The sequence below is a fragment of the Solanum lycopersicum genome, chromosome 6 (assembly GCF_036512215.1).
Source record: "Solanum lycopersicum chromosome 6, SLM_r2.1".
In the NCBI taxonomy this organism is placed as follows: domain Eukaryota; kingdom Viridiplantae; phylum Streptophyta; class Magnoliopsida; order Solanales; family Solanaceae; genus Solanum; species Solanum lycopersicum.
In genome coordinates this window covers 43248877-43272793 of record NC_090805.1, presented here as the reverse complement: position 1 = coordinate 43272793, position 23917 = coordinate 43248877, and the positions used below count along the sequence as shown (strand labels likewise).

The window sequence follows — 23917 nt, the reverse complement described above, 5'->3', positions numbered from 1 at the left end:
AACTTATTATTTTATTTATAAATAAATATTAAATATTAATCTAAAACCTTGCCAGATGTTGTTTTTTGTTCTTTATTTTTCCTTTTGCACTTTATCACGACTTTGATTTAATAACTTCATATTATATAAAACGTCAAAAATTCAAAGTTAGTTTCATATTCTTTCTTAATTGTTCTGGTGTTATACTTGTATGGCTCTTTTCATATTGGTTATTAATTCTTTCTATTTTATGAGCATTTATAAAGTTATAATTATTGTCTTTTTCGCGTTAAATTGTTAGAAGTTATATAGCTGTTTTATAAGTGTTTTTCTTATTAGTTAAATTGAAATCGAATCGTTTTAAAGATTGAAATCGATACATATTATTTATAAGCTATATTTAAATGCCACGAAAATTGAGACGGAATCGAAGATTTTTCCTTTTTCCCACCGTGTCTCCCTCGAAAAGCGGGTCGAAAGAATCCCAGTAGTCATCTTCTTACTTCCACATTAATCATCATTGACTTTAAACTCTTCATGCACCTATCTTTTTTTTCTTCTTCCCAAAAACCAGTAAAATCAATATTGCTTTGCATTTAAAGCCCCAAAAAATAAAAATAAATGTCAAGTTCCTAATTTAAATATTTCACCTTCTCAGTTGAAATCTCAGCTACCTACAGTCTTTTTGCTGCTCATTTTTTATTTTATTTATTTATATTATATTGGTTATCGAATTTAATTTCAACCCTTGAATTTTCTGTATTTTTGGTGGATCTTCTTGTTGGGGTTTCATTGATTCTGATCTTTATTTTTTTTTAAAATAAGAAATTGGTTGATTTCTTTGATTTCAAATATAGATTTTTTCTGTATTTTTTGGTGGATTTTCTGCGATTTGATTTGATTTGAATTTCTATTGATTTGGGGGTGATTATTTTTGGATTTTATTTGTGGGTTTTGATTCCGGTGATAGATAATTCAAGATTTTGCTTTGGGGGTTTGTTTCTTGGATTTTTTTTGGTGGGGTTTGATTGAATTTTGTTATATAAATTCAAATGAATGAAGAATAGGGTGTCACGTTCATCATCGTCACCAGCATCGTTGTTGTTGTCAATGGCTGCGCCAAGGAGTTTGGTAGTGGATACGGGGCGGTTGCTGACAAGGGATGAGGAAATGAACTTAGGTTTGACGCCGGGAGCTGAGGATTCACCGACTGGTAAAAGGTATAAGGAAGGGAAGTTCCCGTTGTCAAGATGGGAATTTGCGGCAGCTTTGGGTGTATTTGTGGTGTTTTCAGTAGGGTTATTTTCTATATACTTGACAATGCCAGCTGCTGAATATGGAAAACTCAAGTTGCCTCGTTCCCTTTCCGACCTCCGGATACTCAAGTAGGCAATTGTTTTGCTTTTGTGTTTCATTTCCTGCTTTTGATTGGTATAGTTTATGTGACATTGAACTGTAGCATCAATCTGCTTTTGTTAAGTTTAGCTGTATCGTGGTTGCTTGTGCATTTCGTGCGGGGTGTCAAATTTAGAGAGACCTAAGCAGCTTGTGGAGTTATGTTGCTAGTCATTGCTGTGTTTAAGCTCCTGTTGCTTGCCACGTATCAAGTGATACTTGGGGCTTAACCCTACTAAGTGTTTGAGGTGCCTGTGTTGTGTGATTGTAATCTTGCAGTTGTGTTTTTCTGCTGCCCCAGCTGTATATGTGGTCAATCATGTACCTTTTCTGTGAAAACTATTTGGTTGAGGTATAAAACAAAGCTTTTATTACTTTTAGTTTATGGTTGCAACTATTATATATACACTTTTTTGAGAACACTCAGCTTGTGCAGTGAGTGGTTGGGTGAGCTCCATATAGACTGACTGCACTCCAAATTTCTGCATTTGGGGAATTTTCTGATACAATTAGTTTTGATCTGCATGTAGGAGAAATCATTTGTGTATGTCCTTTTTAAAGCAGCTTTCCTCCTAAATGCTTCATTGTGTGTGTGCATTAGTTAGGACGCGGAGGGGTGTGACTTTCTCATCAATGTACTGTTGTCAGCTTAGTTTCAGAAGTTGGGGCCTTAAATTTGATAGTGAAAAAAGGAAACTGTACAAGTTAAACCTTTAACTTCTTTTTTCTGGTATGAAAGAAGAAACTTCTCGTCTTCTCCAGTCTAGATTTCTCTTCTATTTGAGTATTTATCTGTGTGCCAGAAGAAATTTAGGTGTGATAATTGCAGACTGTTTTTGTCTTTTAGTACGTTTTTCTACTATATCCTTTTAGTTTAATCTCCTTAAGACTTACGGTTTCCTTAGATCAATTAATGAGTAGGTGCTCAGATGGAACACAGGGCCTGGAAAGACTTGGGTGCTTGGTATCACTTTTTATCTAGGCTTAAGTCATCGATAGCCCCTTAAAGTTGTCCGCATAATTCACTTAATTTATCAAAATTGCAGACCTGCTGCCGCCAATTATTCATAACAATAAAATCTACCACCTTACATTTTTTTTAATAGATTTGCTTCTTCTAAACTTATGCTTAATTTAATAAGAAATGTAGTCAACTGCCCTCATTTCCTTTGTTAGAAAAAATGAAGAACATAATCTAAGTTTTTTAGCCTGAAAAAATGGAGATCACCATTCATTTTTTTTGCCGGAAAATATGGAGGCCTCACACACTGCCTCCGGTTCACACCCCTTCTTTCTTGATTACGAAACAAGAACAGAAAGTAAATTTGAAATCAAAACAAAAAGACAATGAACAGATTCTTTTTTATAAGAAAAACAAATACTATCAATTTTGAAATAGGAACAAAAAAGAAAACATAAAGAGAAAAAAGAAGAAGATAAATTCATACTTAGTATATGTCAAAATCACCATTTAGAAAATAACAGTGTTGGACAAGAGGTGATTTTAGTGAGAGAAGAAAAGGAAAGGTTTGAGGTGGTGTCGGGTGCAGGTGGGTGTGACGGTGGTAACATGAATTTTTCTTTTTCTTTTTTAAGTTAAAATTCTTTTCTTTTCATTCATTTATACAATTATTTTAAATTTAACTGCACATGTCTTCATTTTATTTGCTATTTTGCCACATCAGCTGCATGTGTATTACACGCACTTCCTCTTTTCACCAGGTCTTAGAAAAATGTTTGATAGGTACTTATTTTTTAAGGTTTGAGTGTCTAATAGAAAAATGGGCATGTTAAGGTGTTTAAGTGAATTTTGCGGACAACTTTAAGGGGCTCTGCTAAGCCTTTCATCTAATTCCAAATACATGAAGTAGCTGGAAGACGGTAGGTAGAGCAATAGTGTGAAGGAAGCTCTGTCAAACTGATAAATGGGTTATATCACTTGGTACCAATTTCCAGATATTTAAGCACAAAAGTACTATTAGCAGTAGAATGCCTATCTCACCAAAGTAATACATATGCAACCATTTGATTGAGCCTATACTGTGATCTGTGAGTTAAGAACATAATAAGCTGATACACATTATGATGAGAAAAAAAGTACAATCTCTTCAGAATGGGTGACGCATGAGTGCGGCCTACCAGTCAATGAAGTGAGTGAAAACCATGGGAGTCTTGGGTTAGAATTTCAACAGAGATGGCGATTTCTTCTCATCTTAAGCATTGTCGGTAGACTTACCCAGTGGAATAGTAGAGATGTGCGGAATCTAGCTTGGATACCTCAGTTATAAAGAAAAAGTGTATTTCTATTGTGTACCGGTTGTTGAGATAAATTTTGCAAGATTGTGCAGTACAATGCTCCAATGTCTAGTAAAAGCATCAGGATCCTGTAACATTTCTGTATAATAACAAACCAGTTTGAGTTAACAGGAATGACTCAACGGCATATTTTCTGTAAAATGGAGTGAAAAGCCTTACAGAAGTCTTGTATTCTCTTTTCTTTCACCAAAAATTTGTTCTTTGAATGTGAAAATCTGATGCAATCAACAATATACCTAGTGTAGTCCCACAACAATACATCTCTTAAAACACGATTAAAGCTTGAAAATCAGGAACGATGTGGAATTTGTTAAGTATGAGGCACGAGTGGGTTGATCATGAATTCATGACCAATTGGTCAATGGGGACAATTGCAATTTGAGGAGGAGAAAGTGAGGTGAGGGGAGGAAAATCTATTTTTCTGTTGATGACATTGACAGTACCAGCTCATTAATTAGTAATGCTTTCTGCTGTTGTTGGTTTACATAAATAAAATAAAAGAGGCATAGTTTTCCTTTTGAAGGATTGGATTTGTCAGAAATTGATTTGGAGGAAGATAAATATCAGGTCACTTTTATACTCAAAAATTTCTAAGGAAATGAAAGAGGAAGTTCAATTATGACAAGAGAGAGTTGGTTGCTCGATACTCCTCAAACCTAATGGGGTACGAAGCTCGAAGAACAAGGTTCACTTTCAATCGTTTAGATTGAAAACCACTAGCAGTCTTCTTACCATTGTTCAGCATCATGAATTTCTGGTTGTAATGTTGCTTCTTAATTAAAATCTTTTCATGCAAAGGTTCTGTGACCAAATGTTATTTGTAGATATTTTTTGGCATGATGTTTTAATATAATATTTGACCACTTTTTTCTAGTTATTATCTAGTATGGTACTGTTATAACTTATTATCTTGGTTGTTCCTTCAGGGATAATATTGGAACATATGCCAAAGTTTATCCTGCGAAGTTCATTCTGGGTTACTGCTCAACATATATATTCATGCAGACATTTATGATTCCTGGGACAATATTCATGTCCCTACTTGCAGGAGCACTTTTTGGTGTTCTTAAAGGGCTTATCTTGGTTGTCTTTAATGCTACAGCTGGTGCATCATCCTGCTTTTTTCTGTCTAAATTAATTGGCAGACCTTTGGTTAGCTGGTTGTGGCCTGAAAAATTGAGATTCTTCCAGGCAGAGGTTTGTGATGTTCTGAAACTGTTTACTGTTAATGTGCTGCTGATCTTCTAATGTCATGCTTCCTTCATTTTCTGGCACATAGTAATGTGTAACATGTGGTTTCAGATAGCCAAGCGTCGGGATAAGTTGCTCAACTATATGTTGTTTCTGAGAATAACTCCAACATTGCCAAATCTTTTCATCAACTTGGCATCTCCAATAGTGGATATACCATTCCATATTTTCTTCTCGGCCACATTGGTTGGTCTCATTCCAGCCGCATATATTACAGTCAAGGTAAACTTTCTTCAGCTGGTGGTGGTTTTCCCCGTCATGCTTGTCCGTATTTGATGTCTTTCAACTGTATTACTCAATTTTGCTCTGAAATGATTGGTATAATGCATCTAGAGGACATGCTTTCTTAAAAAAGTAATTATCTTCCTTTGTGTGGTGACTCTCTTACAACAACATACCCTGTGAAATCTCACAGTTGGGTGTGGGAGGTTTGAGTCGGGAGTGTATGCAGCCCCTACTCGTGGAGGTAAAGAGGCTATTTCCCAACTCTCTAACCATCCAAATACTCTTTTAAAAAACGCAAGAAGCTGACGGCGTATTCTCTTTATAAATGGGTAAATCAGTTCCAGGATGTCATGCTTGGCACTAGTATAGATGTTGCAATAAATGGTAGAAGTACACCAACACAATCTAACTTTGGTAGCATTTAGAGTTAGCCTCTTCAGGTGATGTGGAGTCCCATAATGTGATAGTAATGGTGAAGGTTCTTTGTGTGTTACTTCCATAAAAAGACAAAAACTATACTTGGTGCGTACATTAATTAAAAAATCATCAAGCTCATTTTCTGAAATTGAGTTAAAATCATGTGAGCTGTTGACGGCAGCATATCATCTAAAACTATCCAAGTGAATAATTTGGCAATGCATCTCTCTTGTCTTGTCTATGAACTAACTAAGATGATACATCTTTTGTTGAAGTTCGCAGTGCCAATATCACTTGTGAGACCTGAGTAATCACTCCAGTATATTTTTGTAATCTCATATGTGATGTTTTATTTTAACTTGTCAGGCTGGCCTAGCTCTTGGTGAGCTGAAGTCTGTTAAAGATCTATACGATCTGAAGACCTTGTCCGTGCTCTTCCTCATTGGTTTTATCTCGATATTACCTACCATCTTGAAGAGGAAGAAAATATACGAATAAAGCTCCCCCCAGAAGGCCAATTCGGATCCTCTTGGAAAGTAACTTATAGAAGATATAGTTTAATTTTATTGTCGGAGCAAATTGGAGAGGCAGAGGCAAGACATAGCAAGATAGATCTAATTTGAAATCTACATTTGACTGTCCAATCCACTGGTAGAATAGTGGAAAACGTTGTGTTCTTTACCAACTCCTTATGTTTTACCCTCTGTTAGTCTGTTTCTGACCCGAACTTACCTGTAGTATTGTTTAAGGTAATGTCAAATGTAGCAGACAGATTTTGATATGAATTCTGATTCAAGATTGATCTTATAGTCATTTCACTGTTCAGTATTTTCTTCTTTGATCTTATGGTCATATCCCAACTGCCATGTTATAGATAGCTGCAACTTTGTTTAGAGCTTGTTTTTACTTTCTGAAAATTAATTCCCTCAAGTCTACGATAACGTGTTAGGTTTAACAATCTCTCAACCCTCAATTTACACATAAATGCTATGACATGAACAGACATGTCTGGTACTTGAGAAGAAGATAAAGAGGTCATAATAATCACTTGCAATTTAAGAAGATGATGAATGAGAGACATGTTTGGCCTAGTAAGTGCAAAGAATAACTGCTGTTCAGTCAAAAAGAGGTTTCTTCAATATTCAAAACTCAAGTACATTGCTCAACCAAATAATACATGCAAAGAAACAAAATGGATGGAAATTACAACAAAACATGAGGTTAAATGCGCCTTCCAAAACTCATTTCTGTCATTGCTTTCTCGGTCTATACAAAACTACATAATCCTGAAAGGCACTATTAAGCAGATGTTGAGAAAACAGCAATTTGGACGTAATTTTGAGCCTAAAAGTCACTTGGCTGCTTCTAGGTCTGCAAGGGTGACTGCTGGTGAATCTTGATAACCAGTAATGCCCATTATTCTTATCCGAGTAATTGGCTGCATGATTACAGAAACCGAATTAGTTTGGCATAAGCAAGGGCAAGTTATGATATTCTGCACAAATATCATTTTAAGGGGCATGTCTCATACATGGCTGTAAGCTCACTGATTTAGACAGTTTTCATGTTTGCATGGTAATTATTTGCAGACATAGTTAAAACTATGATAGACTACGGTGCGCCTTGCTTTAAGGGCAAACAGATAGGTTAAAAAAGTTCAAACTACTTTATAGTTATTCAGATATCACTAAAAACAGTTCTTTGATACCTGTCTGTGACCAATATTCCTTCTGTAGTTCTTTTTCTTCTTATACTTGAAGACGATAACCTTCTTATCTTTCAACTGCATGGAAATGTAATAATGAGCCAACAGATATGTCAAGTAAACAAGATATACTCAGTGGAAACTACAGCAGAGGAAGAATGATGTCTGACCTGCTCTTCAACAACAGCGTGGACTGTTGCATTTGGCACCACTGGTTTTCCAACCCAAGTACTTGTTTTTGTTCCCACAAGTAACACCTTGTTTAGGATAATCTGCAGAAGCAACAAGTATAGATGCTTCAACAATGATCCTCATTGTGGAAATTTTGAAATAAGAGTATTGCCAATATGGCAAGAAAACCTTGACATACACATATAACCCTTATATCAAGTGTTAGCTTCCGTGGAAAATAACTGGTGAAGACAATGTATTAAAGATAATAGAAATAGGACAAGCAAATGTCACTATTGGTTGAAATTGATGCCTTTTGACATAATTGAGAAATTGCTGCAAGCAAGTTCTTTTTGATTGGACACCACAATGTTGATATGAGATAGCGAGACAAGGAAAAAGAAAAACAACTCACGTAACTAAAGCCAAAGCCACAGAGAGGTAACCAGATTTTGGGAAATCAATTGTAAATTAAGACCAAAAATGCTCACTTTGTCATTGACATTTGCACCTTTAAGCCTCTGGGTGTAGATATACCGCCCAGGAAAAACAATATATTGCCGAGATCCAACCTATGAAAGCGAAAGAGCAAAAATGAACAAACAGCTTAACGTATTAAAGACAAGCCCCATAGAGTTATATTAGGGTAGTGTCACATTCATCTGAAAAAAAGAAAAAAGAACAAAATAAAGCACAAAATTTGACACCTAGAGGACTTGAAAATTGTTAGCAGCAGGAATAATGATCAGATTGAAATAGCAGCTATAATCTCCTCGCAAGAGTGAGTATTTTCCACATGGAAAAGAAAAAATATTCATCAAATAAGTAGTAAACATGAATGTTTTCTCCGGTTAAATACAATAGTTCACAATTCACATTAAATAAAAGATGAAAGTGTAGAATATGGCAACCTCAAAATCAAATTTCAACAATTACTAGACTTTTGCTTAAATGTTTGCATGGACTTGTAGATATGTATTCCCTCTGACAACTGTATAACACCTAAAGTTAGAACTAAATGATAGTTATCAGTTATTTATTAGTTATATTACTTCTAATCTGCCATATGAACCCCTTTGCAACTTAACTAGAGGAAACGCCTACCGAAAATAGATGGCCCACTTGTAAAACGAAATTAAACTAAAACCAAAGAGAACATAGACTGAGATTTTTGAAATTGGATGGTGTCCAGAACACAGGTAAGGATATACCAAGTACTAAATCTTCGTCATGTCTTCATAATAATTATAGTTTTCTGTTAACATCAGCCAACTCTACTGGAGAATACTAAGCATATAAAAAGTTCAGTTCAGCTTATTTAGCACGGACTATTTTAACATTTCCAATAGCCACCACCACTGCCAAGTCAATATGACACAAACATATAGACATGTGTATTGTTCCTTTAAGACACCCTAAAACAGAATGCTAAACCTAAGCATCACAGAATGGCATTGACGTATAAATAACAGAACGAAAGAATTTCATTGTAACACTCCCTATTTTCACCACATACACCATAGGAAGCAGTAATGTATCAACAGTACTAGCAAACACGAAATATGAACTAAGTGAGTGAGGTGTGGTGGAACATTCTTCATGAAAACAAATTTTTGGAACTTCTAATCCGTTTGACATAAAGGAAGTTTTCGTTCTAGTGGCAAAGGTTAATTCGAGAAATTGCTTCAATAATAGGTCTGAGTAATTTTGAATTCCCCTTATTAAAATTCCGACTGCTTTTGTGATATCAAAGGTTGAGCACATGACAATCTTGAACCAAAGTTGTGATCTCTATACAACAAAGTAACATTCCCTTAGAGGGAATAGATCAATTTCCTATTTCCTTCGAGAAAAAAATTCAAGGTAACAGACAACTGAAACATTTTCCGCTGAATTTTCAAATTTTCATTTGGGACCTCATAATTTTTTCAATAAAAATCTAAATTGTACCCTCACATTGATTTCGAAATTGAAAACAAACAGATATGTCTACACAAATTTAAACATGAATGGAAGTGAGTCGTCACCATAACAACAGCAAAGATTTCTTCCCGTTTTGGTTCCAAGCTAGTGGCTTCCACAACAGGCTCTTCTTGGTCAGCTTCAACTTCAGCTACTGGAGCTTCAGATTCTGAGTATTTGGGTACAAAAGAGGATAAAGAATTGGGCTTGGAGAAACGGAGATTGAGAGAGGAAAATGAGTGAGATAGAAAAGTAACATTGGAATTTGCTTTGGGAACAGAAAGGGTGTTAAGAAAAGTTTGGTTCTTGGAAAGTGCTGTTGAGGGGGAAGATGTAGAACACAGGGAAAGGGTTGCCATTGTTAGAGAGTGAGAGGTTTTTTTTGGGTATTCTCTGTCTCTCTCTCAATTTTATCTGTTGAAGCCTATCCTATCTGCAGTGGTAGCCAAATGACTATTTTACCCCGAAATCCTTTATTTATTTTTTTAAAAATAATTGTATTAGAAATAGTATAAATTTACATATTCTCGTAACATAATACTCCCTTCGTTTCAAAAAGAACGTCTCTATTTCCTTTTTTAGTCTGTTTCAAAACAAAAAACTCATTTCCTTTTTTCATAATATTTTAACTTGAACTTTCCACGTGACATGTTTAAGACCACAAGATTAAAGGATATTTTGGTACATTTGACATAACTTTAATTTAGAATCACAAGATTAAAAAATTTTTTTTTCTTCTTAAATTCTGTTTCAAGGCAAGCTAGACCATCCTTTTTGAAATGGAGAGATTAACAAATATTCTAAATTATATAATAGGTCATTTACTCTTGAAGCCATCATTGTTTAATTTTGACTCGAGGTTAGTTATGTAAAGCCTCCCATCTACTTTTTGCAATTACATATACATTATATTTAATTTTCATAGTGCTAGTACTATTTTTGATATGTTTTATTTAATTTGAGGCTCTTAAAAAATAATTATTCTATCTTTAAAACGTAGAAGTAAGATTACAAATACGTGGTAAGAAGAGTAAAATAAGAACAAAAGTAATGCCATTTGTTATGTTAAAAATCAAGCCCGCAAAATTGGAAGGAAAAAAAAATAAATCAAAAAAATTACACAAATAAAAGAAGACTGAAATTTATTTTAGTGTTTAATATATGACAAAATGATCTTAAAAGGTACTCAATTTCCAGTAACATCAAATTAATATAGACATAAAGAAGGTTTTTACAACACTTCTCAGGTACAAACAACTGTAATATTTTAGAATTTATGAACTAGAGGAAAAACCCTCAAATTATATAAGATAAAGTAGCAAAAGTAGGAGTAACGTTTGTTTACATCCCACCCTCTCCAGATCTCGCTCGTGGAAAGATACTGGGCATGCTGTTGCTGAGAGTAGCAACAACTGAAATTTTGCTACTATAGCACTAAATCTATCTACCATCACAAAATAATAGAGCACCAATATATGCTGGTAATAGCCCAACATTGTCTTGGCAAACACAGCTCTACTTGACCCCTCTCGTCCGGTTGAAAGCCTCCTTGAACTCCTCTGGTTATTGGTTGGTCCAACGTATTCTATCAGCTTGGTCTGGTAAACAATCATGCTAGAATTAGAGAGTTAGATACCAAACAATCTAAATATAATGTTGGTATAATACATTTCCTAATAATATGCATTTTTTGATATATTATAGAAGTAGAAACCTTCTATTCTTTTTTCTCACTGTCACTTGCTCCAAGTGCATCAGCCAAGTTAAAATTCAAATTGCCTCTCATTGTTCTAGCAGCAAATCCTGTATTTCCCTTCTTCATCATTGTTGCAAATTCGCCGTAATCTATACGTCCATCCTGCCAAACAGAAGAATATATTAGCTTGACTTAACTCAGAAATGTGATGCCCATGCGGAGGGCTGGTTGATGAGGTCAGGTCAAAGAGAAGGACTGACAGATTTTTAGGCTGACAAGCTCCTCAAGAAGGGGTGCATATTAGTAATTACACTTTAGCGACTCACGTTGGAGTGGGAGAGGAAAGTGAAGGGCTTTATAACGCATAACACTACTTCACATGATACACACATTCTTGGACTCAATGAGGGTGAGGTGCAAAGGTCAAATATCTGAGGTATTTTGGGCCAAGGCCACCACAGCATACATTTGTAGAAGCAAGAAAACTGCTTATTGTATTGGATAATACCTTTCAATCAAATACCTTTCAATCTTATGTGATATGTCGTGAGGTATGTGACCTATGTTAGGCTCATAAGATACCACAACTTCTGGTGTTCCGAATAACGAGTAGGTAAATTGTTGATAGTTGTGAAAATCTTATAAAAAGGACATGGATGAACTAAACATTGTACAAAGCCTTTTTTTTTTCTTTTAATGCAGAGTAACTATAGCTAAGGAGACTTACATTGTCTATGTCAATCTCTTTAATAATGTCATCCAATTTAACATCACCAAGGCCAAATTCTACGCAAGCCTGTTGAAGCTCATCAGTTGTGATATAACCACTGCCATCTTTGTCGAAGTAGGAGAATGCAGCAAGCAGATTCTCCTCTCTCTCCATCTTATTCAAATGCAATGTTGCAGCAATGAATTCACCGTAGTCAATCGTGCCACTGTTGTCAAAGTCAGCCTGCAAAAACATATCTCACCGCGTCATTTTTGCTACTTATTTTAGAGGGACTAAAATCTTGGGCTGCTGTTCCCACTCACGCTCTAGAATTACTTTATCCTGTAAGCAGGTAGGATCAATAAAAAGTACCTAGTGGCTAATGTGTGCAGCCAAATTCTCATGCTTTTATCTGATCATGCACAATCTATGTGCCAAATGATTTTGTAAAATATAACTGAAAATGCATTTTGACAGATCTATAGAGATTCTAAAACAAACGAAATTAGCAAGTACCGCTTTCATCAGGGCCTTGATGTCGGACTCTCCTAGGTCAGATCCTACTCTTTTCAAGCCATCTTTCAGTTCCTCATATGTGATTGTTCCACTGCTATCTGTGTCGATCATTTTGAACAACTGCTTTAGACCTCCTATTTCTTCCTCCGAAAGCCTTTCTGCTATGACCTGTTTGTATTAAGTACTACAATTATCAGAAATCAATCTAGTATGCAAAATCCATGACTACACAATAAGGGTCTGCACAACAGAAAATAGTCTATTGAAAACCATCACAATCCCACATGCTGATAATTCAGATTCTGGAGTGAGATTTTTGTTTTGAGACATTGCTAGAAGCAACATATTTTGGCTGAACTTCTAATTGAGATACAAGTAGCTAAATTCTACATTTAACTGAAAGTCCTATTAGTACTTGAGAATTGAGAGCTTCGAATAATATGCCTCTATTACTTTCTACCACATACAAGTTTTTTCGAAGAACTTTCAGAATCCAATAAGTCCTTTAAATACCTAAAAGGATTTCCCTAAGACCCTAACCATCCTAAACGGTATCTAAACATGTAGCTTTATCTAAGTTACCTTCTTTCGATATCAGCATTTTCCTTAGATACCACACTGAATCACTTGGATTTCATTGTTGGAGACACCGGAAAAGATTAAGAGGTCTTAAATATGTTTCTTGTACAAAACCATAGTTCTAGAGTTCTATCTCTAAGGATGAGATGAACAAGTAGTCATGACTAATGAGATGATTGTCTACGACAATCTTCTCAGAAACTTCGCTCATATCAAATAATTTCCGGTGGAATTGTAACATATAAGTTTTAGAAGAACCGTTAAAGAAGTACCAAAGTAGTGAATATGTCATAGGATAAGCATAATATCTCAAGGACTTCTTCAAACACTATCACCTATATCACTTTCAGGCTGTTCAATATACTCGTGTTTATGTTCCTAGTTAAGAATTTTATGCAGTCAAGCGATGATACATTATATGAAATCCAAGAAACAACAAGTTGGCAAAAGAGCAAAGATGTATAAAAGAAGTACATACTCGTAAAGCCATCTTTTTAAGTTTGTTCATATCATAGAACTGCTTAAGACGATTCAACACTGCAGATCCCAAAGGTTTGTCTGGAGCAGCTGCATCGTCCACAAGCCACGGATGACCTTGGGAAAAAAAAAAAGACAAGTTCTCATAATGAAACTACAAACTTTTCTAATACCTTATCAGCAAATTAAATAGGTGGTACTCACATAGGACTTCATGAGCAGTTATTCGCGCTTTAGGATCCTTATCGAGCATCTTTTTAACCAAGTCTTTTGCACTATCAGAAATGTGAGGCCAAGGTTCAGATTCAAAATCTATCTTCCCTTTCAAAATCTGCTTGAATATACCATTGTCCGTCTCTGAAAGCGGAAAAAGGAAACAACAAAATAACAGATAGTAAATCCTTGATCCTTAGTTTTCTAGTAAGAAAACAAGAAAAATGAAACTACAACATTGTAAATTTACCAGCCCAAAAAGGAGGAACACCAGATAATAAGATGTATAAGATGACTCCAGCACTCCATACATCTATTTCGGGTCCATAGAATTTATGCAACACTTCAGGAGCAACATAATATGGACTTCCTACAACATCAGAGACATATTGCCCTGCCACAAAATGTTAAAAAGAGTATATTTTTAAGTTCTCCAATTTCACGTAGCCAACCAACTGAGCTACTAAGATTCCCGTCCTAATACTTCCATCGATTAGAAGAAACCAAATTCATTCACAACACAAAATCCATTTGGATCTACCAAAAACATGAAATAAGACAGTATTAAATGTTCCAAGAAAACAAACCAGGCTTATAAAAAATCGACAACCCGAAATCTGTAGCCTTGAGAGTAGCATCTTCATCAGAACTATCAAATAAGAAATTTTCAGGCTTAAGATCTCTATGCATGACACCAAGAGAATGACAAGCCTCAACAACCTTAACAATTGTTTTCATCAAATGTGCAGCTTGTCTTTCACTATAATGTCCCTTTTGAACAATCCTATCAAAAAGCTCACCCCCTTTACACAATTCCATAACAAGATGGACAAAAAGATTGTCTTCATAAGTCCCTTTGATTCTAACAACATTTGGATGTTCAGACAAATGATGCATTATCTGAATTTCTCTCCAAACATCCTCATAATCTTCCCTACATAAAAGTTTCCTTTTTGGAATTGATTTACATGCATATTGTAGCCCTGTTGCCTTTTCAGTACATTGATATGTTGTACCAAATTGCCCTTGCCCTAATTTCTTACCAAGTGTGTAATGTTCCCTTAATCTTGGAGTTTGGTAAGGAAGAACATTGGGAGATGGCTTTGAGGATATAGGTGGTCTCTTTTTTGCTACAACTTGTGCCATTTTTTCTTACAACAATTCTTTTGTTTTCTTGAATTTGGAGAAACTGAGGAAAAATTTTCAGTTTATGTTTTTTTTTTGTGTGTGTTTTCCATATGTAAAAGTTTGTTACCAATTTTGTTGATGTATGGTCAGTGTTATCTGGCGGGAAATGTGGTGTTAGTTGTAAAGACAAAGTAGAGTGGGATTTGGAAAATGGAAGGGAGACATGTCCAACATCAATCAATTTTATATTTTTCAGATTTATTATATGGCAAATAATTTTTACACCTATGTTGTAACATGTCACTTGTCTGATTTAGATATTTTTCAGTTACTAAGTTCACTTATTATGGAGGGTAAATGTTACTTTCTAGATAACATTACTAATAATAAATGTATTTTAAAAACACGTGACTTGTCTTGATTAGTTATTTTATAGAGGGCGAATATTACTTTTTAAGTGACATGTCTATATAAAAACATTGTATATCGTTTTTGTATACAAAAGTCAAACTCTTGTTTCTTCACCTACAACTAGTAATTGCATTTGCAGTGTTCCACTAGTTTACATATTGGTTGGATATGAAAATGTCAACTAAATTGCATAATCCAATTGATAAAAAGCAGTACATTTTTTAAAAATTTAGAAAACCTTTATAATGGGACATGATCGTAAAATCTGTTTATTTTCCTCTTTGGGGGGATTATTAGAAAAAAGAGATGTAGCAAAACATTAACCTATAAAACTGTTCCCAATTACTATTATATCTTGGAAAATTCTCACGCCAAAACAAACATAAACTAAGTTCATGTGATGTTTTATATGAGATGCAAAGTTCATTGCTGCTTTGGTGGCATTTTTTGCCTAAATTATTCACCATCACAAGACAACTATTTGTACAAGTATATTAAGCAGACGACTTTATTTTCATATAGTTAAAACGAGCGTTACAGCGACAAGTACCACAATTACATTAGGGAGTAGGGATAGTCTTTCAATCTAAGTTCAAAACACCATTGAAACAAGCATAGATAGCAAGTTTATACACATCAAGGAAACTTGTTTTTGAGATGAGGTCTCAAAAGTAGTCTTTCAGACGCGTCCAGTGTGCAACTGAACTGTTTGGCTTGGAACAACTTGCAGCACTCCAGGTAACTCTGCAAAAGTGATATCTTAGTTAGGCTAGTCTTAGAGCATAAAACCCCCGAATAGAACGATGCAAAATTATCGTAGAACATATTTTCCAGGAAGGTACATGCAAAAACTGATGCATTATTGAATTACAAAACTCAGGTTTAAGCGGAAGCCAAAATAGACACAATGACCATATCATAGGAGGGATTTGACTTAATGTTGGAACATTGCTCAACTTCAAGAATTGTCGGACTTTGCATAAAGAACATATAAAAATTAAGGCATCTGTTGCATTTTAGACATCCTGGAAAACAGACTCCAGAACTACAATGCTGACTTTTTGATAGACATCAAGGATGTAAATCAAAGATGAATCGATATGACGTAGAGATACTCAAGGATGTAAAACAAAGATGAATCTGTATGACGTAGAGATACTTAGGAGAAGACATCAACAGTAAGTATTTTGTTTTTGAAACTGAAAAGAGAAAATATCCAAGCACCAGTAAGTTGATCATTGTAGCAAAGGGCAAGCATTCTAAAGGAAGGAAGGCTATAAATTCAGCAATTTTAGTAAGGGTTGCTGAATATCAAAGCACCAGTTGCATCACTGCAACATGAAGGTATTGGACCACTAGGAGTAACATTTCTATGACTGGGAATTTATTTTTCCAAATAAAGGAACTTACACATATTTTGATAAGTAACCTATTGTCTCAGGGCATTTCCTTCCCAAAATTATTCCCAAAAAATGTACACCTAACATCATTCCTCTTGTCCTTTTATCATGTAAAGTTGAAAATTGATCAATAACGAATGATTCCTCTCATACTTTTCATGAAAGTTGGAAGTCCTACATTAACATTGCCATTCCTATTGTGCTTCTTCACATAGTCTTTTTTAAAGTGGTAAGATATTATTGTTATCAAATCCAGCACTAAGAAAGTATTGATTGCATTAAAAAAAAGAACAAAAGAAAAGGAAACCATGCCTATCAATAGTGGACCATCTTGGTCAAGAATATGCTCCATATAAAACCATTAAACCTGTCCTAAAATAACCCCTGCCCCTTTCTTAAGCTAAAAAAAATAAAATCCAAACGATTCTTACATAATTCATGACAAACATCCTCACTCTATTTTCTGATGGTTAAACTATTAATGATGAAATTAAAAACATATTTTGAATTTGAGATTTAGCAAGAAACAAGAAATGTGCTTAATTGTCAACAATCCCTTGAACATGAAAAACTATGTTCAACTTTTCAACATGAATGCCAAGTACTTCAACAGACAAGCGTTATGGCTGTCATATTTAAATTCACCATACTAATTACTGATCTCACAAGAAGATACAGACCAACCATATACCAAGATAATTTAATCAATAATACTGAAAGAGTAGTAAGTCAATTCTTACTTGAGAGCTCAGAAACCTGCTCAGCAGTCAGCTTTGCTGAGAATCCACTAGCTGCGTGCTTGTAACTGTATAACAATGCCTCTTTTGCAGCCTCCTCACTTTTTGATTACCACAAGTATACACAGAATATCAGGATTTTTACTCCAAAAATTTGTAGTATACAATACATTACCGTACAATAATCATGACAATTACATAAAATTGATAATTGATAGCAAGCATTTTCTGTCCCTTCTTTCCTCACCAAAGAATACAACAAATGATCTTGAAACCGTTATTCATTCATTACTACAATATGTGATTGAATGAATATTGGAAAGTTTGCTTTGAAAAGTTCCATACGCTATTCAAATTAAGATCACAAAAGTCAATTAGACTAGATAGTAATTTTGATTGTCCAAATTAACTACTTGCAGAAAATAAACTTGGTATGAACCACTACATGTTCCTAAAGTTCGAGTATACATTGCATAAATTTTTGCAGTAACAGAGCTATAATTTAAAACAATAAACTAACAAAATCCTTTAAATCATATTACTCCTCCTATAACTTTTGAACTAGTTGATCTAATCACTTTGTCCCTCACCATTCCCTTAAGAAATGTCCAAGCATGCAATCATTACCTAGCATTCATAAAATGCAATAATCGAAGCAAAGAACAACAGGTATTAAGAGAAATCGAAGGGCAAGAAACCACAAGATTAGTGCTAATGCTATTGGAATGCACAGAGACAACACTCAGACTACCAAACCCCCAAAACCTCCTATCTATGGTGCGTCATGTCCTCAATAAACTGAAGTTACGCTATGTACATTCTAATCACCTCACCCAGTATTCTTTGGCCAACCTCTACATCTCCTTAGCCCCATCAGACAACCTCTCACATTCTTAATAATCAAACATATAGAAAATGAATTCAGAAAAAAAAAAGTCTAACCCCCTAAAACTAAATTCAGCATGAAAACAAAGACAAAGTCCAACCCCATATGGAAAAAAAAATCAAATTTATTATCTTACAAAAAGATCAAATCTTTGATGAAATTGATTAGAAACAGGGTCAATCCAAACCTACCCACAACCCCATCTTCCTATATTGCAATTCAAAACAGAAAAAAAGGATAGAATTGGAAAAATAATTCGAACCTGCCAAGAACAGAAGTTAGGGTTTTGATATGATACTCTTCAGGTTCTTGATCTTTAGGTTGCTCAGTATACACTATATGAACTTTAGACTCATTAGAGGGTTGTGATGAAGCTTGTGAATCTGCCATTGTTGTGATAAAGGCTGTAAACAAGAAGAAAAACAAGAGAATTGAAGAAAGTATTTGATCTTTCTTCATCATTTTTAGGCACTATTTATAAAAACAAAAGGATATTTTTGGGCTTTTTCTCCTTAATGACCAAGTTTCAGTGTCTTTACAAATTTTTTGATTCCTTTTCGTGTTTATACACAAAATATATACTTTTCTGCCTTAAAATTTACGTTACATATTATTATAGATTTGTCTATGTCCAAGTGTTCACAAACAAGGTCAACTCATACGTTTTGGAATTATGCGTGTATTAGTTTAATTTACATTTTAAGGATTTGATATTTTATCTTGAACGAAATAAATATATAAAATCTTCATTACTTATATCTGAATTAATTGTACAAACCAAACACGATAGTATTATAATTTTGTATATAAATAATTTATTCTTTTAATCAGCTTTTAAACATGATATTTACTTGTACGTAATTTAATGTAAATAAGTTATTTCCAAACGAACACCATGAAAGAGTAGCTTTCCATTATATTTTATTTTTATGTAAATAAAAAAAGGAAAAAAGTTTCGGTCTTAATGTTTGGTAAAACAAACATTTTCTGCAGTAACAGTTGAATTGTTATTATTTTAATTGTAAAACAACTTCTTCAAACCATTTTTTTAAAAAAAATTTGGGTTAGAGATGCTCTGATTTGTCCTTTTTATTTTTCTTGGATAAAGATAAAAAATGGGTATTATTTATATGTCTTACACGAGTTGTCTGCATCCATAAACCAAATGTACAGATTTCGTTGCCTGTGATTATGAATAAGCAAACAACAAATATAGCAACATCATATAATAAAAATCTATCACGATCTGAAACTATCTCAAACTGTAACATGTTGCTTAGAGTCATGAGTGACTCAAGCCAAGCCTCATACTAATATAGTATGTATTACAGGGCACTAGAAATATATAAGTGATAACTAAAGATAATTTACACAACAATGCCGAAGCTAAAACTCAACTAACCTATTAAAAACACAAATAGATTAATAACTAATAATCTAAATTGATTGTCTGGAAAGTCTCTACTAAGATGAGATGCTAGGATAAACCCGTAACTAATTCTAAATGCCCGAAAACTAAAACAATTTAAATATACTAAGTATACGAGGCATGAATGATAGCAGCAATTGACTATGTTGAACTGTGAGAGATATTACTAATTGACAAGAGACCGCTTTTAATTCCTATAGTGACACATAGTTCTAGGACTTGAAAATTGCTAATAAAAATTTTAATTTATTCTAGTAAAAATAAAAGACATTTTCTCAAAAATATGTTTCATTCATAATCAAACACGCAAAAATCTTTTTTGAAAAATATTTTTTAATCACCAACGAAACATGAGAAAATAAGCCAAAATCTACTTGTTTCCTTCATACCAAACACATCCTAAATCATTGGTATCACCCAAAACAACCTCATAGTCAAAACATGGTGCTTAGAACCACAAGTGACCCAAGCTAACCTCATGACATGACATGACGATAAAATTCAAAGTGCCATGGCAATAGAAAGATAATAGCATGCGGAACTGAACTAAAGTTACAAGTCTTATGAAATATCTTAGAAATCAAGAAACATATGTTTTCTTCAGGAAATTATGGTACGGACAAGCCATTGTTTGGCATTAAATTAGGTCAGGAAGAACAAATTATTCCAGCTCCGAAGAAAAGATTCATCTTACAACTCCCCCTTCCTTCTAATTTATTATTTTGGACTTTACCTTCCACATTCCTTTTATTGAGCATAATGATGTGAATCGAGCCTGTTGTATTTAGTATACAACATCAAGCAATTCCGTTTCTCCTACTGATGATAATGCCGAGAAGTCCATGGTTGGAACTAGATCGATGGAATTCGGATCAAACAAAAGAACTAAAAGATTCCACCTCTAGAAAAACACCTACACCTAATGGCTTGAGCCACTATTCTCATTTCATCGCTCACCCATACACAGAGATGAATCTAACTGACTATCTGAAAAACCTCTACTACTACGAGTTACTAGGACAAGCCCCTAGCTAACTCAAACTGTCTGAAACTGAAAGTAAATGAGCAAAGAGAGAAACCGCCCTCTAGAGATAAGGACTCACCAACAAGCTACTGAGCTGAACGGGGATATACTAACCGCAATCTGAATGCTGAATGTCTGAACCTACAGTATCAAATAATATAGGCATAACATATGTTGTCAGTACTTTGAACGTATTGAATGTGTAAGACAATGTATGATAAACATAGTGCCAGGACATGATGGATCTATAAAACATGTTGATGTATTGACCAAGTAAAATAACATGAAACTGAGTTGTACTGTTGAGTACAATCCCAAGGAAACCATGCATTGGTAATACAAAGTTATTGAGGTTCGGATCTGCGAATCAATTTATGATTCGTGAAGGCTTTTATATTTGTAGAAGTGTCCGTAAAGACACAAATTTCTGTAGTTCGATTTTTCTAAATTTTCTCAATTTTATATGGACTTACGAACTTTTGGGATGTTACAATCATAGCACCCTAGGTTTTTTTTTGTAGAAATCATAAACTAAAGAATTGGGGTCTCTTTGAGACTCAATGAGTGAAAAGATAGATCATTAATGAAATCCACATACTTGGAATGAAGATATTATCTTTGAATTTCTTTAATGAAATCTTGAAACCTTAGAACCTAATTTGTGTTTGAGAGAAAATTGAAAGAAAAGAATTTGATTTTTTGGATCTTTATGTGAAAGGAATGGTCTAGGTCACTAAGTATCCCCTTAGTCCCACTTAGAATAGTTAAGAATAAAAGAGTGAAAAAATATTAAAACCACTCTACTAGAAAATATGAATTTAGAACGATCCGTGGTTCCATCTACGCATCGTAGTTCCCTGCCCATAGAAATCAAAGAGAAACCAGAATTTCTAAAGATTAAACCACGAAACCAAACTACAATTTGCGGATCCTATTACGACCTGCATTGATCATTTGTACAAACAAACTGATTTTGTGACTTCCAGTGCTTCGGTTAACGAACCAGTACCCATAAAGGGCTTTACAACCACAAACTTGGCTCATAACTATGTGAAACTATTTTTTTAAAAAAAATTCTAGTTTGATTCAAAAACCCTTTGTATTTTTCTTTGTTTGTAGAACACATTCTATTCCTAATTAGAAATATTATTCTTTGAAAAACCCTATTCCTATTTCTTTCCTTTAAAATCAGTTTTGCTAGAAAATAATGGTATCTTCTTCTTCTTAACATCTCTTTTTGTCAATTAAAATAAAATAATTCGACATATCTTTTTAACTGATAATACAGATTAGTTACTCCATCAATAATTTTCATTTAGATGATGATAAAAAAAAAATCTAATAAAATCGAAAATATTTTTAATTCTTAATTTTTCCAAATTGAAGTAGGATGAACATTTGCTAATACAGAAATATACTATTAGGAAGGATTCATTTGAAAAGAAATAACATATTTATTTGAAGTTTTTGGACCAAACTATTGATGGCAAAAAACATTTTTAGACTAAACTATTAACTAAGACGTTTTTATTCAATTTTGCATAGATTAAAGACATTTTTTACCCTTTGTGGACAAATTATGATTGCTTGAAAAGAGAATATGACACACAAGAACCAAAATGCTAGTACTGTTTGACTATAAAAATGGAACTACAGAGGCTGTCTTCACAGCCTTGTGACTTGTGAGGTACAGTTAATACATCTGAGGTATTAACCAACCTGTCAACCTGTATATATACAAACCACTAATACCTTCAATAATTTCAGCAATTTCTACACAACTTTATAACTGACTGAATATCAAGTTAATGTGCTAGTTCCCTGATTTGAAAAAACTTTAGAGAGCATGTACCTTAAGATGTCCACAAATCATGCATTACTTGCAGTTGACTGAAATCTGTATACTTCAGAGACATCTTGTAAAGCTCTCTGAGCTTTCCGGCATCAGCAGACTTACTTGAGGCATTGTGTTGAGAGTTGGCTGAAGATTTTGTTGCACAGAGTGATACAGACAACATCTTCTTCAATAGCTTCTGCAACTGGCTCCAATATTTATCACAAATCTTAGGATTGTCTTTACCAAGTTCATCTACAGGTACATGGCGAGCTTCAAACATACAAGTCAGAGCAGACTCTAAAACCTGTCAACAAGTAATTGATCAATGTCATCCACAGTTAAAGGATGAAATTTGTCAAACTACCATGGGAGAAACAATGAAACTCAAAACAGTATCCTTTTTTTCAATGCTGAGACAATAATGAAAATATCAAGTCCTTGATTCCTTTTTTGAGGTCAGTACCAGAAAAAAAAACATACAACTTCTGTGTTCTATTCCCGTTAAGAAAATTTCACATAGCATAGGGACATTTCGAAGACAGACATGAATTTTATAGATCCTGGTTGCAAGTTATATTCTAGTTAAGGTCATCATTCAAATCTTACCAACCAATTATTCCTTGCCACTAGAACTAGGAAATACTTTCGACAGCAAATGGATTGACTTGTCCTATGAAGAAAAAGAAATATGGCATGGAGAATTAAGAACAACTGGACTGTACTTCAGGAAGCTTTGATGGAGCTCCTGGAAAATTTTGTGATTTCAATGCTCCTGGTACATCAGACATTTAGTATATGGCATCACCCATTTACAAACTCAGACCACCACCGAGAATATTCCTGTTCCTAGAACACACAATTAGATGCTTTAAAACACAGGGACGTGATATATTATTTTGAATATTTTGGCCCCATACCATCCAAACATATACCAAGAACGCAACCTTTAATTTGTAAATAGCTCTACACGAACCTAATCAATGGTGATCTGATACCTTTATTCCCTTAGACTAGGTGATAAGATATATGATGACAACTGCTTATAGGTTTCTCAACAGCAACCTGTAGTCATGCACAAACTTAAGCTAAAGTAGTTGTGTTCTTTACTACCGTTTTATTTATTGCAAGAATATATTCAAGATATTATAAAAAGAATGTTGGAGTTACACATTGCTAACAACAGAAAAGGTTGTACATACAGATCGCTCAGAAAGTTTATGGAAGAGCAATTACATCAAGAATATAGAGAGGACCTCAGTATTGCACTACTACCTCTAGGTTTCTTACTTATAGAATCCAACATTTGAATGCACGAACATTGATGGCTTAGGAGATACGGTAAACAGTATTCAGCAGGAGGAAAATGTGTGGAGTCTAATTTTGAAAAAAGCATAGAAATTTGCAACTGTTAAAACAAATATTGACTAATATCACCATAAGCATGAGGCAGGACA

The 23917-nt window shown here is 34.2% G+C and overlaps 5 protein-coding genes across 9 annotated transcripts in view; 1 reads left to right on the top strand and 4 right to left on the bottom strand.

Annotated features, from left to right (window-relative positions):
* Nucleotides 1–155: 155 nt before the first annotated feature.
* On the top strand, nt 156–6396 carry LOC101250311 (uncharacterized membrane protein At4g09580). Its single transcript, XM_004241774.3, has 4 exons — nt 156–1364; nt 4617–4887; nt 4993–5163; nt 5950–6396. Exons 1-4 carry the CDS (start codon nt 1036–1038, stop codon nt 6079–6081), a joined length of 903 nt encoding a protein of 300 aa, XP_004241822.1. The 5' UTR covers nt 156–1035; the 3' UTR covers nt 6082–6396.
* Nucleotides 6397–6697: 301 nt separating this feature from the next.
* Nucleotides 6698–9903, bottom strand: LOC101250811 (large ribosomal subunit protein bL21c). 2 transcript variants are annotated; one of them, XM_004241776.5, is made up of 5 exons: nt 9487–9903; nt 7951–8031; nt 7459–7560; nt 7292–7366; nt 6698–7021 (listed from the first exon to the last, which is right to left on the bottom strand). In XM_004241776.5, exons 1-5 carry the CDS (start codon nt 9778–9780, stop codon nt 6935–6937), a joined length of 639 nt encoding a protein of 212 aa, XP_004241824.1. In that variant the 5' UTR covers nt 9781–9903; the 3' UTR covers nt 6698–6934. The 2 variants fall into 2 exon arrangements, with proteins under 2 accessions (XP_004241824.1, XP_025887364.1); XM_026031579.2 differs by lacking the exon at nt 7951–8031 and having other exon boundaries at nt 9487–9827.
* A 708-nt stretch (nt 9904–10611) lies between these two features.
* Nucleotides 10612–14951, bottom strand: LOC101251099 (calcium-dependent protein kinase 11). Of its 2 annotated transcripts, none has more exons than XM_010324456.4 (8): nt 14199–14951; nt 13862–14005; nt 13603–13755; nt 13400–13515; nt 12343–12510; nt 11845–12069; nt 11136–11279; nt 10612–11035 (listed from the first exon to the last, which is right to left on the bottom strand). In XM_010324456.4, the coding sequence occupies exons 1-7, from the start codon at nt 14755–14757 to the stop codon at nt 11139–11141; spliced, it is 1506 nt and encodes a 501-aa protein (XP_010322758.1). In that variant the 5' UTR covers nt 14758–14951; the 3' UTR covers nt 10612–11035; nt 11136–11138. The 2 variants fall into 2 exon arrangements, with proteins under 2 accessions (XP_010322758.1, XP_004241825.1); XM_004241777.5 differs by having other exon boundaries at nt 10612–11019.
* A 679-nt stretch (nt 14952–15630) lies between these two features.
* LOC101251389 (subtilisin-like protease SBT3.9) lies at nt 15631–18899 on the bottom strand. Its single transcript, XM_004241778.5, has 3 exons — nt 18436–18899; nt 17291–17388; nt 15631–15894 (listed from the first exon to the last, which is right to left on the bottom strand). Exons 1-3 carry the CDS (start codon nt 18633–18635, stop codon nt 15830–15832), a joined length of 363 nt encoding a protein of 120 aa, XP_004241826.1. The 5' UTR covers nt 18636–18899; the 3' UTR covers nt 15631–15829.
* A 1250-nt stretch (nt 18900–20149) lies between these two features.
* The window catches only part of LOC101251689 (uncharacterized), a 28716-nt gene continuing 24948 nt past the window's right edge, over nt 20150–23917 (bottom strand). For 2 of the 3 annotated variants that reach the window (XM_010324457.4, XM_026031578.2), the window contains one exon: nt 22228–22767. In XM_010324457.4, the coding sequence (XP_010322759.1) occupies nt 22480–22767 (288 nt within the window). In that variant the 3' untranslated portion in view covers nt 22228–22479. Of the gene's footprint in view, nt 20768–22227; nt 22768–23917 lie in introns of those variants that run through there. The other variant, XM_010324459.4, reaches the window with a different exon arrangement.